The sequence below is a fragment of the Triturus cristatus genome, chromosome 5_1, assembly GCF_964204655.1.
Source record: "Triturus cristatus chromosome 5_1, aTriCri1.1, whole genome shotgun sequence".
Classification (NCBI taxonomy): domain Eukaryota; kingdom Metazoa; phylum Chordata; class Amphibia; order Caudata; family Salamandridae; genus Triturus; species Triturus cristatus.
In genome coordinates, this window is record NC_140587.1 from 110,050,817 (window position 1) to 110,068,047 (window position 17,231).

Genomic DNA, 17,231 nt, shown 5'->3' on the forward strand with positions numbered 1-17,231 from the left:
CCCCTGCTTTTAGCAGGACCTGGGTATAGATCCCCCCCTCCCTCTTACCGCACGTAAAATTGACTAAAGCACCGTCACTTGGCGGGTCCGGGTTCCGTGGGTGGTCCTGGGTTGCAGCTTTAGGCGCCATCTTGCTTTGGGCTTTGTTGTTTGTTTGCGGGCGCCATCTTGGAGCGTATTGACGCTCGCTCGGCTCCAAGGAACGCCTATTTAAGGCGGACTCGGTATTTGGACTCTGGTCAGGTACTGCTTATACCCTTAGTGCGCTGGTACGAGCGCTCTGCTCGCTCTGCATTTTAAACTCCAGTTTTGTTGTTTTTGTCATTTTGGCTTTTACTGTTCCCCTGCTTTTAGCAGGACCTGGGTATAGATCCCCCCCTCCCTCTTACCGCACGTAAAATTGACTAAAGCACCGTCACTTGGCGGGTCCGGGTTCCGTGGGTGGTCCTGGGTTGCAGCTTTAGGCGCCATCTTGCTTTGGGCTTTGTTGTTTGTTTGCGGGCGCCATCTTGGAGCGTATTGACGCTCGCTCGGCTCCAAGGAACGCCTATTTAAAGTCGTCCTCTCCCGCGCAGCGGGTACGCGCAGTGGGACGCCGTCGCTTAGCCAGAGTCGTGCCTGAGTCCTGCCCGTCTGCGCCCGTCCGCGCTAAGGACGCGCAGGGCGCAGCGGGCACCTGGGGTCCTTGAGAGTTGGTCTCGGCTCTCGTTACCATGCTGGTGTACTCTGGCGACACTCTGCGGGTTATAGGTCGTTCAATTGTGAGTTGTACCCTTCCCCCTATACACCCACTAGTGGGCCCCTTTCATTGTGCGTGTGGAAGGTGGTCTTTGGATCCCCCTACCCTGAGCTCACACGAAAATCCTACGGTTGCCCTTAGTAGGAACCGCGCCGAGCATTCCCTTCGCATCTTCAGCCTGAATGCCAGGTCTCTGGTGCTGCATTATCAGGCCGTGTTTGACCTGCTACAGGAAGAGGCCCCGGACATCGTAGCCATCACCGAGACGTGGTTGAAGGATGACGATGTGGCCATTATCAACTTGGCATTTCCCTCTGATTTTTCGGTTTTTACCCTTAACCGATCTACTAGGGGAGGGGGTATTGCGTTGGCCATGCGACCTGGCCTCACTGGTAGTTGGTCTGGTTTGACCATTGCGGGATGTGAAAGTGCGGTGTTTAAGATCTCGGTCACCCCACATTTCACACTCTCGGGGATGGGGGTTTATCGCCCCCCTGGGAGTGATGTGGCGTTTAGAGCGGCCTTCCCCGACGTGGTTAGTTCCTTGGTGGTAGGCTGCTCCAATTTCTCGATTTTGGGAGACCTCAACTTACATTTTGAGAACCTTACCTCCCCCTCGGTTAGCGGTATTCTTGCTGACCTGGAGGCCCTTCAACTGGTGCAAATGGTTCGACAGCCTACCCATACAGGCGGCCATACCTTAGATCCTTTTTTCACCAATTTGGCAGACGCTGCTGTCTCCGCCGTCACACCTCTTGGCTGGACGGACCACTCTTTGGTTACCATCTGTACCCCTTTGCCGGGAATGATTACTGTTCCCCCGGCAAAGCTGGTTACAAGGCGGCAATGGAGTAAATTACGGCTGGAGGACTTACATCGTGTCCTCGCCGAGGAGCCTTTAGAACCTCCGATGCTGGTTGACTCGGGTTACGAGAAGTTCTGCTCCTGGATCTCCAAGGCGCTTGACGCCCTTATCCCAATTACCGCTTGTAAAGTCAGCTCCAGGGACTCCAGTCCGTGGTACGATGGCGCCTTACGTACTCTCAAGGGTAGTTGTAGGCGAGCAGAGAGGGCTTGGCGGAAGGCGTACGATAGCGGGAAGAAAGCTATTTATCTCGCCTCCATCAAAGTATACCATCGGGCTGTTTGCCAAGCTCGGGCAGCTTACTACGCTACTGAATTCGGCAACAGCTCCAACCCCTCTAAAACCATCTTTAAAGTGATGAAGGATCTTTTGGCAAAGCGTGCCTGTATCACGACGACTGGTTCCACCACTCACTGTGAGGCTCTCGCTCGTTTTTTTTTGGAAAAGGTCCAAAACATCTATCGGACGTTCCCTTGTACAGGGCCTCCGGTTGAGCCCCCGATCAACATCTATGGTGTTTCCACCTTGCACGTGCTGCCCCCGCTGACATCAGAGGGGTTTGACCTCCTGGCTCTGCAGGTCAAATCAGGGTCCCCCGCTGATCCGCTTACAGCGACTCTTTTTAGAGAGCAGTCGTTTGTGGGACGGGCCGTGGTTCACTCCTTGATTAACATCTCGTTGGAATCAAGCACGGTACCCGCTAGCTGGAAGCGGGCAGTGGTTTCTCCCATTTTGAAGAAGCCGTCCCTGGATCCAGATAAACCTGAAAACTACCGGCCCATCTCCTTACTTCCGTGGCCGACCAAAGTGTTGGAGGCCCATGTCAACAAAGTTCTTTCTGCTCACCTTATCCATGCTAACATCTTGGATCCCACCCAGAATGGGTTCCGTGCTGGACACAGCACGGAGACCGCCCTCCTCTCCATGGCTGAACACCTTCGCACGGTGATGGATGCGGGACAGACAGCAGCGCTCGTCTTATTGGACTTGAGCGCCGCGTTTGATACTGTTTCGCATCCTATCCTGTTGCATCGCCTGGAGGAGATTGGGCTGGGTGGACCTGCCCTCCAGTGGTTCCGGTCTTTTCTAGACGATCGTTTCTTTAGCGTTGCCGTCCCACCGTTCCAGTCCCAATTCCATCCTTTGAAACAGGGGGTGCCGCAAGGATCCTCGCTGAGCCCCACGTTGTTTAATCTCTACGTGAGACCGCTGGCTGAGGTCGTCAAGCAATGGGGCATGACTATGGTCTCATATGCTGACGACACTCAGCTAGCGGTTACGATCAGCGGGGATGCGGACCGGGATGCCCCCAGGTTTCAGAGTGGACTTAGGGCGGTGGCGAGCTGGATGAAGAACAACTGTCTCCAGCTCAACGCCAAGAAAACAGAGATCATGATCGTAGGCAAGAGATCGGAGCTATGGGGGGACAGGTGGTGGCCTATGGAGCTGGGGCCGGCCCCCCTTCCGGTCATGGAATTAAAGAACTTAGGAGTATGGATGGATCCCTCCCTCAGCTACGTTGGCCACACGAAGAAAATCGCGGCCTGTTGCTTTGGTATCTTACGGTCGCTTCGCCCTGTTTTGAAGTTCTTTGACCATCGCACCAGGCAGCTGATAGTCCAGGCTACAGTGTTATCTCGCCTGGACTATGCCAGCTCTCTTCTGGTAGGGTCCAATGTGGCTGAGGTTACCCGCCTCCAACGTGTCCAGAACGCTGCGGCGAGAGCTATTGTTGGCCTACCCCGTACTTGTTCTGCCTCCAGCACATTGAGATCACTGCACTGGCTGCCTATCAGGGCCAGAATTCAGTTTAAAGTGCTGTGTATGGCGTTCAAGATTCTGAGGGGGGTAGGTCCCCCTATTCTTGCGGACCTTTTGTCTTGGTATGTGCCTACTCGGCCCCTGAGATCCATGGGTCATGCACTCACTGTGATTCCCCGATACAGGCTGTGTCGGGTCGGTGGCCGTTCTTTCCGGGTCAGAGCAGCCGAGCTCTGGAACTCCCTTCCTGTAGAGTTGCGACTGCTAGATGATCTTTTAGTCTTTCGTAAAGCCTTAAAAACCTTTTTGTTTTAATAAATTCACTTTCCTCCTTTCTGTTGTGTTTCCTGTGGTGTTGCATTTTTACCTGCCATGCGCCTGGACGCCTCTTAGCTGGGGCAGCAGTGCGCATTACAAATGTATGTAACATAACATGATGATGTTGATGACTTGATGGTTAATGATATGTAGCACTTACTAACTAGACTAGTAGACAGAACAGAACAGGGCAGCGGTATATTATTAATTACTATGCAATTTGCCATGTCTGACTGCCCTCACAGAGACCCAAATTACATAAATTTTTACTTCTGTTGTACCGGGCTTACTTTTTAAAGCTAGAAAAAAAATAAAAAAAATAGCTGTAGGGAGATGCATCTCGGCATTCCTCTTGGTCCTCCATTCCATGGATGCTGCATCCGTCAATCTTGGGTGCCACTGCCAGCCTGGCGGATGCCGATTGGTAGGTGAATGTGAGTTGTTTTTCTCTGTTTAGCACAAGGTAAAGGTCGGCCTGTAAGTGTAGATGGAAAAACAAAAGAGATATTTCAAAATCACAGAGAAAAAAACATAAATTACGAAGGAGTGCAAACACTTTCAGAGCGGCATGGCTAAATCATGTCTACTCTGTTGTCTGATTCCAGCATTAACCTACAACAGCAACAGGACAGAGCAGGCCCACAGCGCCCACCCAACCTTCACTTAGCTTAGATCTTGACTGAGTCAGACAGAGCACATATGTCACATATACAGCAACATAGCATTTTCCAGAGTAAGTAACTAAATCAATGACATGCACTGCTGTCAGTCATACCACCACTACTATGCTTGTGACTCGACACCACCACTGCACAGAAATGTTGGTCTGCTGTGGTTGTTGTTGACTTGTTTGCCTTTTATGCCATTCATGAAACGCCATCAATCATCTCCGATCTTACTGACTGACTGCGAAGATAGTATGTCACTGAGGTCATCAACTCAGTTTGCAGTGTACCGAGTGAGTCTAGATTTCATATTCAAAAATGCAATGGATTGGCCTGCAGTAGAAGTACAATTTTGTTACTAAACAGCAAGAGGGGAAACATTAACTTGAGTCACTTTTAGTTCACTTCATGCACAACAAACAACAACAACACAAACACTAATCACTCAGAGTCAGCATCCAATGCATGCCATCATTATTACCTGTTCCTTGTTCACATCTTAAGTTAAGGGGCAGTCTCTCTCAGCTTTGAAAGGAGGATAACTATAGTAGTCATCATATTCCACTTCTTTTGGAGGGACTCAGCGAGGCAACCTTTTTTTGTACTTTTCTCCATCCAATCATCATCTGGCTTGAGAGAAATGAATTTAGGGGAGTCAGGAGGATGGAGCAGGACTCGGAGGAGTGGACTTACGTTAAATGCACAGAGCTGCAACTCCAATATGGAAATAAAAAAGACTAGAAGACTGTGGTGGTGGATTTGTTGTGATTCGAAGTTTCAAACCAGAAAGACAGAAGCACACACAAATAAAAGCAAAATAAGGAAGAAAGAAAGTAAGAAGTTCAAAACATAGTTGTTAGGGAAGTATAGCTCATCCTCAAACGTTGGTGGTTCAGACAGAAGTAGGTAATCATCTAAGACACTACTTCCGTCACCTAAGTCGATTTCCTCATCTTCCTGTGTAGATTCACGTATTTTGTAATTTGGTGGTATAAAGTGTTGATTCGTTTTGATCATGGTTAACCTCTCCACATTTTTAGGTGAGAGACTGGCCCTTCTCACTGTTACAATGGCACCAGCAGCACTGAAAACATGCTCAGAAGAGACACTAGCAACAGGGCAAGCCAGATAGTTTATCGCCAACCTGCTGAGCACTGGCCATTGGCGCCTTTTCCCATACCAATACAGCAATGGGTTTTGATCAATGTAGACCTCTGTTGGGTCATCCAGATAGGCCTGGACCATCCACTCAATGTTCAGGGGGGCTCCACTTTGATGTGCCTTGTTTGTCTTTGCATCAGCACTAGACCTGGCAAGCCCTTGAAGTAAATACCAATCCTGTGCCGATTTTACTGGGGCTAATGATCCGGTTCTTGCTGTTGTCGATAGTGTTGGTGACAGCTCTGAGCCAAACGCACTGCCCTCAGTCTCTGAAGTTGAAATTGACGCCGGATGCCCTGCTGCAGTACTTGTTGTGGGTTTGAGTAGCGGGCCTTTAATTACCAGCCATTCATTTTCCAATTTACTGGCTGCCTCAACTCTTCAAGTTTTGTACTGGGCAACATCCACTTCTGAAAAAGGTATTAATGCCTTACTGTTCAGTGCCGATTTGTACCGTGGATCCAGAATTGTGGCACAAAAGTAATGTTTTTCTGAAACAATGCAAGTTTGCACCCTTGTATTTTCAGCTAAGTGACGGGATAAGCTCTCGGCCAACTCATATGCTTAATATTTTTCCTCCACATCTGTGTATGTTTCAGACACATCTTTCAGCTGTTGCTCTAGCATGTGCAACAATGGGATAGCTTGGCCCATAGTACAGTCCTCCTTGCTGACTTCAAGTGTGAAGAGCTGGAAAGGGAGTAGCATCTCCGTTAGGCATTTAACTAGGCCCCATTGGTCCACCTGAACGGTCATGCCTTTCACAGCAGAATCCCCTTTTTGCATGACATATTCATTGATTGGTCTTTACTGCTCAAACAGACATTCCAGCATGTAATAAGTTGAATTCCAACGTGTTGGCACCTCCTGGATGAGTGCTTTGATTGGCATTCTTTACTCATGTTGAATGATCCTCAGCTGCTTACGGGTTTTAAAAGAATGGCTGAAATGTGTGCATATTTTTCTGCAGGTGGTCAGTAAGTTACTTACTTGGGCTTCTTTTTTCAGAAAGTTTTGAACAATAATGTTAATGAAGTCTGCCAAACACAGGACCCTGAAATAGGCACCATCCTCCATGGCCTTAACTATATCACTGCCGTTATCCGTGGCTACAAAACCAATGTTAAGCCCTCTTGGCCACAACCTTTCAAAGACCTTGCTGTTAAACTCTTCTAAAATGTTTGCAGCAGTATGAGATTTCTCCATGGCAAACATGGCTACAGTTGCATGTTTCCGAGTAGCATTAAAAAATCTCAGCAGTGTCAACAACACCTGTTTCCGATATCTTTTCTCTAACCCTCACAAAAGAGATCCAGTGTGCAGTGATGCACCTGTAATCAGTGGCTTGGCAACTGGTCCACATGTCTGTTGTCAGGTGGATATTGTGAACAACACTCTGCTGCAAAGCTTGTCCAAGCAATTCCGGCACATCGTGACCTGCTGGGAACCTTTCAGCTCTAACATTTTAGCCAGCTTTGCATTGTATTTCACAATTATTGCACCCACTACATGCAAAACTACCCATTGGTAGGGGGGCATTGGGTATATAGAGTTGTTTGTTATCTTTAATGTCTCTGTAGGTATGCACCAAACAATTCCTGATGGTGCGATTGTATCTAAAGGAGAACATAGGTTTAGGTAAGGTCTCTTTCTTTTGATTAGTGATCAGGTGCCAATATTTATTCACAATTAGGCCTGGGCAGCAAATTCCGTTCCGTTCGCGGAATTTGCGGAATTTGGGTAATTTCGCGTTCCGCGGAGAACGCGAAATTGCCTAAAAATCTGCGTTCCGCGACTTCGTGAAATTTTTTGCTTGTTCGCGATCTCAATATGCGTGTTCGCGAGATATTTCACCCCGAGCACGCAAACAGCGATCGCGAACAAGAAAAAAGTATCGCGAACAAGCAATTCCGCGTGTTCACGGAATTTCTGCCTGTTCGCGGAGATTTTTTACCGTTTTGCGGAGATTTGCGTAACACGATTACGCAAATTCCGCCCACCCCTATTCACAATGTTTTTAATTTTGTTACTGATATTGCTATAGTTAGTGACAAAAATTAAAGGTGGATTATCCACTGTCATTGTTTTAGGCTTACTCTCGAAAAAAGAGTGCCTATGGAAATATTTAGCGCATATAAAAGAGCCAAATATTTCGGGTACTTTGCATGCAGTGGGTGCAATAATTATAACAATATTATGAAAAGACCGTTAATGGTCCACAATGGTGTCACCCATAAATTTAACAACTTCATGAATGTCATACTAAAAATTTGATATATTTTATTATGTGCCCATGTCTTCTAGGGCATGTGTGTGAGACCTCAAGAGAGATAAGAATAAGGATTGTCGAGCATAAGTCAGCAATAAAAACGAATAAAAAAACTGCCCCATTAGTAGAACATTGGCTAATAGAACAGCACAAAATTGAAGATCTGAGGTGGTGTGGTGCAGAAACTATCCACATGAATATTAGGGGTGGGGATCCAACCCTAAAAAGAAAAAAAGCAGGAACAATTCTACCTGTCTCGCTTTAATACCTTTAGAAAAATAATTAAACAGTAAAGAAGATTGGGAGAGGCTTATCTAATGATGGTCTCCCCGCTAGTATTACTAATGCAGTCTTTGTAGAATCTAGTGTGTCCACAAATATACCTTGACGCATGAAATTACATTTTAAATGAGTATTGTGTATCCCGTTACCAGATGGCCTCTCCATTTACGGTCTTCCTCTGTGGATATTTATAAAGACTGATGCCCATTTTTTTCTGAAAACACTTTTTCAAATCTTTTGTCTAAGCAATGGTTATAAAGGTATGAAAAAGATGAGACATAAGGTTTAAGAATTTTTTTACAAAATTTTATGCGCAATACTGGTGTTCTATTATTGTAATATTATTGTAATACACGTCATGTGACTTTTGGAAATTACGCATGAAAGGAGTGCCGGGTTACACACTTCCATGTATCCTGACCTGGAAGCTGTTCATTGGCTGCAAGGAGGCCGTATCGTTTTTAAAAAGTGAGCGTAAGGCCATGGCAGCTAGGTTATGCTCTAGATAGAATATCGTACAGGTAGTGCAGTGATAGTAAGACAAAAACAAGATACTTGCTAGTTTTATCGGATAAATGAGTGGCGATATCTTAGTCCACCGCTAAATATGGTTAATACTAACAACTGCTGCTAAGGAATAAAGGTATACTAGCAGCAATTCCTTCTGTTGTTTTCATTCTTTGTGGTTTCTAAATAAATAATTTATGTAGCCTACAAATATCAGCTAAACGATTTAGACAACAAGTATCAAACGTTTGTGGGACATTCAATCAATCAATTATGGCATTTGTAAAGAGCACTACATACCCGCGAGGGTCTCAAGGCGCTGGGGGGTAAGGGTCTTGAGAAGTCTTCTGAAGGTCAGAAGGTCTTCGGTCTGCCGTAGGCAGACCGGGAGGGTGTATCATGTCTTGGCGGCGGGGTGGGAGAATGATCTGCCACTGGCGGTCACTCTTCAGATGCAGGGGACAGTGGCGAGGGCACGGTCTGTGAATCGGGGCTGGCGGGTGGGGGTGTAGAGGCTGAGTCTGCTGTTGAGGTATGTTGGTCCGGTGTTGTGGAGTGCCTTGTGTGCGTGGGTGAGGAGTTTGAAGGTTATCTTTGTTGACAGGGAGCCAGTGCAGTTCTCTCAGGTGGGGTGTGATGTGGCTGCACCGAGGGATGTCGAGGATCAGGCATGCGGAGGTGTTCTGGATGCGTTGGAGCAGTTTTAGGAGTTTGGCCGGGTCTCCTGCATAGAGTGTGTTTCCGTAGTCTAGTCTACTGCTGACGAGGGCCTGGGTGACCATCCTTCTTGGTTCTGAGGGGATCCACTTGAAGATCCTGCGAAGCATGTGGAGGGTGTTGAAGCAGGAGGAGGAGACGGTGTTGACCTGCTTCGTCATGGAGAGGGTAGATTCGAGAATGACCCCTAGGTTGCGTGCATGGTCGGTGGGTGTTGGGGCTGTTCCTAGTGCAGTCGGCCACCAGGAGTCGTCCCAGGCCAAGGGGGTGGATCCCAGGATGAGGACCTCCATCTTGTCCGAGTTCAGTTTCAGTCGGCTGTTCCTCATCCAGTCTGCGACGGCCTTCATTCCTTCGTGGAGGTTGGTTTTGGCAGTGTGGTTGGCGTAGGAGATGATGTTGAGGTCGTGCCGTCATGTGATGTGGGTGAGTGGTGCCATGTAGACATTGAACAACGTTGGGTTGAGGGATGAGGGATGAGCCTTGGGGTATGCCGAAGATGATCTCGGTGGCTTTGGTGCGGAAGGTGGGAGGCGGACACTCTGTGTTCTTCCGGAGAAAAAGGAGGAAGTCCAGTCTAGGGCCTACTCTTGGATTCCGGCGTTGTAGAGACGTGTTCGTAGTGTGTGGTGGCAGACCGTGTTGAAGGCGGCTGACAGGTCCAGGAGGTCGAGGGCCGCGTATCTCCATTGTCTAGCAGGGTCCTGTTGTCATCGGTGGCAGCGATGAGGGCAGTTTCGGTGCTGTAGTTGCTGCAGAACCTGGACTGGGATGGGTCCAGGATGCTGTGCTCCTCAAGGAAGCTGGTCAGTTGTTTTTTGATGGCCTTTTCGATGATCTTCGCCGGGAATGGGAACAGGGAGATTGGTCGGAAGTTCTTAAAGTCCGTCTTGGGTTTCTTGAGGAAGGCGTTGATCTCTGCGTGCTTCCAGCTCTCTGGGAAGGTCGCTGTCTCGAAGGAGATGTTGATGGTTTTCCGAAGATGGGGTGCAATGGTGCTGCTTGCTTTTTTGAAGATGTGGTGTGGGCAGGGGTCTTCCAGGGATCCGGAGTGGACGGTGTTCATGATCTTGATGGTGGCGTCATCATTGATGTTGGTCCAGGTGGTCAGGTGGTTGGTGCGGGTGGTGGTCGTGGGAGTGGGGGTCTCAGTAGTTGCCGGGGTGGTGACAGCATTGAAGTTGTCGTGGATGTCTGAGATCTTGCGATGGAAGAAGGTGGCCAGCGTGTCACATAGGTCTTGTGAAGGTGGGATGTCATTGGTGTTGGAGCTGGGGTTGGAGAGTTCCTTCACGATGTTGAAGAGCTCTTTGCTGTTGTGTGCGGAGCAGGTGTTGAGAAGGATGCATCTGAGGTGGTTGGGTTCTTTGGTAGGTGGGTTGGCGGGTTGGATGCTGGTGAAGCTGCAGTTCCGGCAGGAGAAGGGTCCTTGGGTGCACTTCGGGCGGCCAGGCAGCAGGTGTGTGATTGTCCAGGGTTGAGTGCGTGGAGGGTGCTGGAGTCGTAGTAGAGGCAGGCGTTGTGGCGTTCGCGGGGTCCTGGTGCTGGGCACGGTCCAGGCGCAGACGGCACAGACGTGCTTGCCTTAGGCACGCCTTCAGAGCACCAGCGGCGCAGCCACACAGCGCCCGCCATATATGGGGAGGTGGGAGGGAGGAGCAGATGGGAGGCAGGAGCTAGGGGCAGCGAATGGGCAGTCAGGGGGCGGGGCCACAGGGGACGCAGCGGCAGGAACGGGAGTGGTAAACGGCACGGAAGGCAAGGGTACAGATTCACGGGGGTCACAGAAGGAAAACCGGGCACAGATCACGGGGGTCACAGAAGGAAAAATGGGCACAGATCACGGGGGTCACAGAAGGAAAACCAGGCATGGATCACGGGGGTCACAGAATGAAAAACGGGCACAGAATCACGGGGGGCACAGAAGGATAAATGAGCACAGAATCACGGGGGCACAGAAGGAAAAACGGGCACAGAATCACAGGGGTCACAGAAGGAAAAATGGGCACAGAATCACGGGGGTGACGATGGGAACAGAAGGTAAGAAGAGTACAGGAGAAAATACAGGCACAGGGGGAAGACAGACAACAGCAGTCACAGACAGCAAAAAAGAAAATGATTAGGGCAGTACAATGAACAATAGAACAGACCTAAGGCCTACCACTGGCCACCAGGGATGAGGCACAGGTGGTAGCCTGTGGGTGAAGGAGGGCCTCAACTTTCCTCAGCAGCGGAAGCTGGGGCAAGGACAGGACGCACAGGCTGTGCTGTGCAGAGGGGGAGCGACCTACCTAACAAGGTAATTTAGAGCCACATCATGAAATATAATTATGTACAGATAAAAGACGAGGTGCGCAGAGTAAATATGGAATACCTAGTGCACACATATATACAGTTTCTTTAATTATAAATGCAATCACACACTTAGGGGTCTGTCCAATACCACAATAAGGTGGATTAATCCACTATAATAACAACTGGAGTAATATAGACCATATTCTCAAAACAACAGTGAATTTTCTGATTCTGGGATTTGTGTATCCAATCACGGCTCATCAGCTGGTGGTATTGATGTACCAGTATATGTTTTTACTTCTGGTAAGCTTGCCTATGATGTTCACTACACTTGGGCACATTTTTAATAACAGAATAATTTGCCCTTTGTTGATTTTCCATATAGATCTTACGCACAATTAGTGAACAACAATAGAAGGGTGGCACCAACGAACACAACCAACATCATTTGTTTTTTTACGTGAAAGTACGCTTAAACAATCGGAGGATATTTTATATGTAAAAAGATATTTGGTTTGAAGCTACCGTTGAGAACAACTCTTTGTGTTTTTCTTCACTCCTAAAGGTTTTAAATGAGTGGAACATCCTAAATCCCTCATTGTTAAAGCATATTGTTTCATCAAAATCTAGTGAAATTGAATACTAGCAACGTCCTAATTTCTAGGTATGTTTTTTAACAAAATGTTACATCTCATTGTAATCAAGAAAGATGATGGGTAGTGCTTGAATTAACATGTGAAGGTATGCTGGAAAACATTGCTTATGCTGTGCGTAACAACATTAAATGTTCTGGTAGCTTAAGTGATGACAAAGTGAAAATTGAGTTTGTAAATAAAAGTTTGCAGTCGTTGTAGGTTGCTAAATATAAATTAAAAAAAATACGATGTCAGTAACATATGAGAATGATTATAATAATATAATGTTTCTGTTGTTTAGAAAACTTTCCTGAAGAAGGTGAATGATTTACAATCCACTGAAACGCAGCGTCGACTATTCTGTTTTCTTGCGATAGTGTAATTGTATTTTAATATGAAATGTTTATAACCTTGATTATAAATCAATGTGGAATACATTTTATATGCTTCAATTAGTGTGTTATGAGTTCTCTGTTGCACTGACTTATAATTATTGAATATCATATGATTGTTTTGATTTGTTACTTCACTCTAAGCACCAGCACTGTGTAGAACCTTAAAACTAAATTGGTTTTACTTTTTAGGCCTGACCAACACTATGTCAACAAATTGAGCATATAGCAACGTTCTCCTCCTTACTGCTAATCGAAAAGGAGTTCCAAACTGGGGAGGCGAACTTTCTTGCACTGCTGGAGGTGCCACTTGAAATGCCGGATGAACTGGTGGGTGTGCCTGGAATTTGACTCTGGGCACTATCACTACTACCTACTGAGGTGGTGGTTGTGCTGGATGCAAATATGGAAGCTGGAGGTGGTGTTGGTGTTACCTGTCTTGGTGGTATCGTACCACATCCCTCACAGCAACTTGAGAAAGGGTAATAATGTCGGTCTCCATCTCCACTGAGTGATGTTCATGATGACTGGCTCGTCATCATTCCCCTCTTTTACATCTACCTCCATAACTCTAAGGCTTTCTGGAACCCTCCTTTTCCCTAGCCTTGTCTTGTGGCGTGCCTCACTCTCAGACTGAGCTGGTGGCTTCCAAGTGGCATCTAGATCATCAGAAGGGGGACTTGAAGAAGAAGTTGATGGACTAACCCGCCTTTTCCTTGCTGGGGATCTGGAAGACAATTGATCTTCTGAAAGAGTGGCTTGGTCTTCATCTGCAGGAAGCTCGATTTCTTGAGCTGCCCCTAATTCTGGAGGAACAACTACTATTGTGGGCTGTTGTTGCGACGGTTGTTGCAGCTGTTGTTGCGGCTGCTGTTCCAGCTGTTGTTCCGGCTGTTGTTGACCATTTATCTGCTGAGTTTCCGCCTGCATTGATTGGGTAGTACTTACACTCATGGGCTTGAGACTAGGTCGGTGGGGTGAGCTGGCTGATGCGGAGGTGCCGCTCCCAGCTTGGTCCCCAGGCACCGTTGAATCAGGTGTAATTTTTTGTTTCCCAAAAAACATATTGGCCGGCACACCAGTCTTGGTAAGTGGCAGTGCCACTTCCTTCTTCTATTCCTTCTTCTCACTGGCAACTTTCTTGGTACTGGAGAACCTGGTACCTTTCTTTGAGGCCATCTTCTTCATTTTGATGTCAGAAGGATGCAGGTGCACAAGTTGCAGAGATGTTTGTGGTCACACGTGGACATGACGTGGTACACAGCAGGACGTCTGTCTGTCAGTACAATGGGTGATGATGACACCTCCTCCTCTGTCTTTTGTGTACCTAAAAGCAAAGAAGCCAGGAGAAGAACATACATCAGTGAAATGTTACATTTGTTGTTGTGGTTCAATTACTACTAGTACATACAAACAAATATAATATATAACTTTGTGTGTGGTGGTCACACTTGTTAGTGTTATATTATTACATTTAATTAACTCAGTTTAAGTTATACAAAAAACATAACAGTGTAGTCATTTGTGAGACTTTGACAACAAGGGCTTTCATGATATACTGTGTACACTCAGGAAGGATAGGAAAGAAGAAGAACAAAAACAAAAATACAAAGGTAATGGAAGTGGAACCTGTTTGGCATTAATTTGCTCATCACGTCATTCAGGGAGCTGCAGCTGGCAAAGTGGATGGAAGCAGTAAGCCAAGAGAAACAAAGGAAATAAATGCAGGCCTACATGGCAAAAGCAGCACACTACTAAACTACCACCACAAAATGGCCACCAGCCACATGGACACTCACAGTCACAACAAGCAGGAGGCCTGGAAAACAATGAACTCAAGCAGACCTATATGGCCAGATGGAGGCATACTAAATAACACAGCTTTAATGCAAAAATGCCAAAACGAAAATTCACAGGGCTAAAAAAGGTTGGAGCGTTATGCAACAACCACACCACACACACACACACACACATCCAACAAAGGCATTTATTTAACACACACCTAAAAATTGAAATACCCCCAAAAAACACATTTTGCAATTCAATCTAATGTCATCCATGCCCTAAATGATGTTTACATTCAACTGAAACCACAGTTGTTTCATGCACCCATGGGGCTCTGGGCCTACTGGATGAAAGGTATATTGACAGACTAGGCCACAAGCTTGCAGGCCTATGGCAAATGCACACTGGCTGGCTCCACAAAATGGCCGCCAGCCACATGGCCAGGCCACCCACAACAATAAGAAAGGAAAGACAGAAAATGCAGGCCTATGGCAAAAGCACACTGCCTGGCTTCAAAATGGCCACCAGCCACATGGCCAGGCCTACAACAACAAGAAGGGGAAGACAGAAAAAGCAGGCATATGGCAAAAGCACACTAGCTGGCTTCAAAATGGCTGCCAGCCACATGGCAAAGCCCACAACAAGAAAGGGAAGACAGACAGTGCAGGCCTATGGCAAAAGCACACTGCCTGGCTTCAAAATGTCAGCCATCCACATGGCCAGGCCCGCAACAAGAAGAAGCTTAGGCCGAAAGGAACAAAGGAAACACATGCAGGCCTATATGGGAAAAGCAGCACACTTCTAAACTACCACCACAAAACGGCCACCGGCCACATGGTGACTCACAGTCACAATAAGCAGGAGGCATAGAAAACAATGAACTGAAACAGGCCTATAATCGCCAGGCAAAGGAGGCATGCTAAACAACACAGCTTCAATGCAATAAAATCCAAAAATGAAAATCCACAGGGCTAAACAAGGTTCAATCCAATGCCATCCATGCCCTAAATGATGTTTAAATTAAAAGGACACCACAGAAAGAGTTGTGTCATGCACCCATGACTAGCTCTGGGCCTTCTGGTTACCCACAATACATGTTTTTTTTAAATGATGAATAGTACAAAAATTGTAGTTGCAGCAACTGCAATGCCCCAATAAAACAAACAACACCAACTTACTTGTAAAATCTCAAATCCAAAAGTCCTAAAATCCCAAAGTCTTCAAATCCAAAAGTCCTCAAATCCAATGATATAAGATGCAGCAGACACAAAGGGTGATCCTTCCAGCTCCAAATTCAAATGAAAAGTGAACAGGACATGGATGAAGCACTAGGAGGAGCCTGCTAGACAGGAACAGGAAATTGGAGACTCTGGTGCACTTCCTTCATCTACCAAAAAGAGTAAAAAAAGAAAAAGGACTCCTTGCACAAAAAAGTACAGCCAAATGTCAATATGAGAAGTTTTTTTCATCCAAATCATCATTTTCAAGAAGGTTTTATGCTGTTAGAGAGATATTCTTCTCCAGATTGCAAATTTTGTGTGTTCGGCATCGCTAGCTTCACTAAACTTCAGCCGGATGTCCGATGGCGTGACAGAATGACATGTTTGCGATTGCACACTCTTGCGGTATCGCGCGCGGCTGGCTGCCAAAATCTTGTGACACACGCGATTGGATAGGAAAACTTGTCGGCGAACGCAGGGATCCCGGTAAGTCACTAGCGCATGGGCGAAAAATGCATTTTGAAAGTGCGAACAAGGGTAAAACTCTGCTACGGACGGATCGCAGAGTTTTCGGTAACTCCGCGTTCTATGCGGAACGCGGAGCTGCCAAAAATCTGCAAACTCCGCAAGCGGAGCCGATTTTACCGCCCAGGCTTAACAGAAATGTGAGGAACATGTGTTTTCTTTGGCAACGTTTGAAGTTTGCAAGGGATTCTGGGTAAAATAACCTGGTGAGAGCCACTCAAGCATCCCATCCTGGATTTCCCTGTGTGTCTAGTTATGAAAAATGTTATGAAAAATGTATAGTTTTGCTAGAATTACCTAGGTGCCGGCTAAGCTAGGGTTCAATATCCACAGCTAGGCACTTTGCAAACAAATGGTCAGTTTTCACTGTAAAAATGTGGTGTGTCCACGTTGCGTTTTGGGCCATTTCCTGTTGTGGGCACTAGGCCTACCCACACAAGTGAGGTACCATTTTCACCAGAAGACTTTGGGGAATGGGTGGAAGTATGTGGATCCAAGCAGATTCCAGAACTTTCCATCACAGAAATTTAAGTAAAATGTGTTTTTGACGAAGTATGAGGTTTGCAAAGGGATCCTGGGTAGGAGAACCTGGTGAGAGCTACACAAGTGACCCCTTCCTGGGTTCCTCTTGGTGTCTAGGTTTAGAAAATATCTAGGTGTGCTACATTTCCCTATGTGCAGGCTTGGCTAGAGTTCAAAATCCACAGTGAGGGGAACACAGAATAGTAGAACAAGTGTTATTATCAATTTTCTTATTGTGCATTTATGCCTTCCAAATGTACGGCAATTTGTAAAAAATAATTCATTTAAAAAAATGACCTCTAATTCACATGCTTGTATAGGTACCCACAATTTCCGAGATGTGTAAATAACTATTGCTATAAACTCTATATTTTATTCCCATTTCAGAAATATATTGCTTGCCTGGTACTTATTTTTTACTCTTTATATTTTACCAAATGAATTGCTATATACCTGATACACAATGGAAAACCATTGCAGGATGCAGCTAAGTTATTGGCTCTGGGTTCCTTGGGTTCTTAGTGACCTTCAAATCCTATATATCTTCACAACCTGATCAGTCTAGCGGATGTA

At 46.6% G+C, this 17,231-nt stretch overlaps 1 protein-coding gene across 1 annotated transcript in view; it reads left to right on the forward strand.

Annotated features, from left to right (window-relative positions):
- Nucleotides 1-1,544: 1,544 nt before the first annotated feature.
- The window catches only part of LOC146830336 (fucolectin-1-like), a 143,524-nt gene continuing 127,837 nt past the window's right edge, over nucleotides 1,545-17,231 (forward strand). Inside the window, exon 1 of the mRNA XM_085603713.1 lies at nucleotides 1,545-1,752. Within this exon, the coding sequence (XP_085459839.1) occupies nucleotides 1,545-1,752 (208 nt within the window). The remainder of the gene's footprint in view (nucleotides 1,753-17,231) is intronic.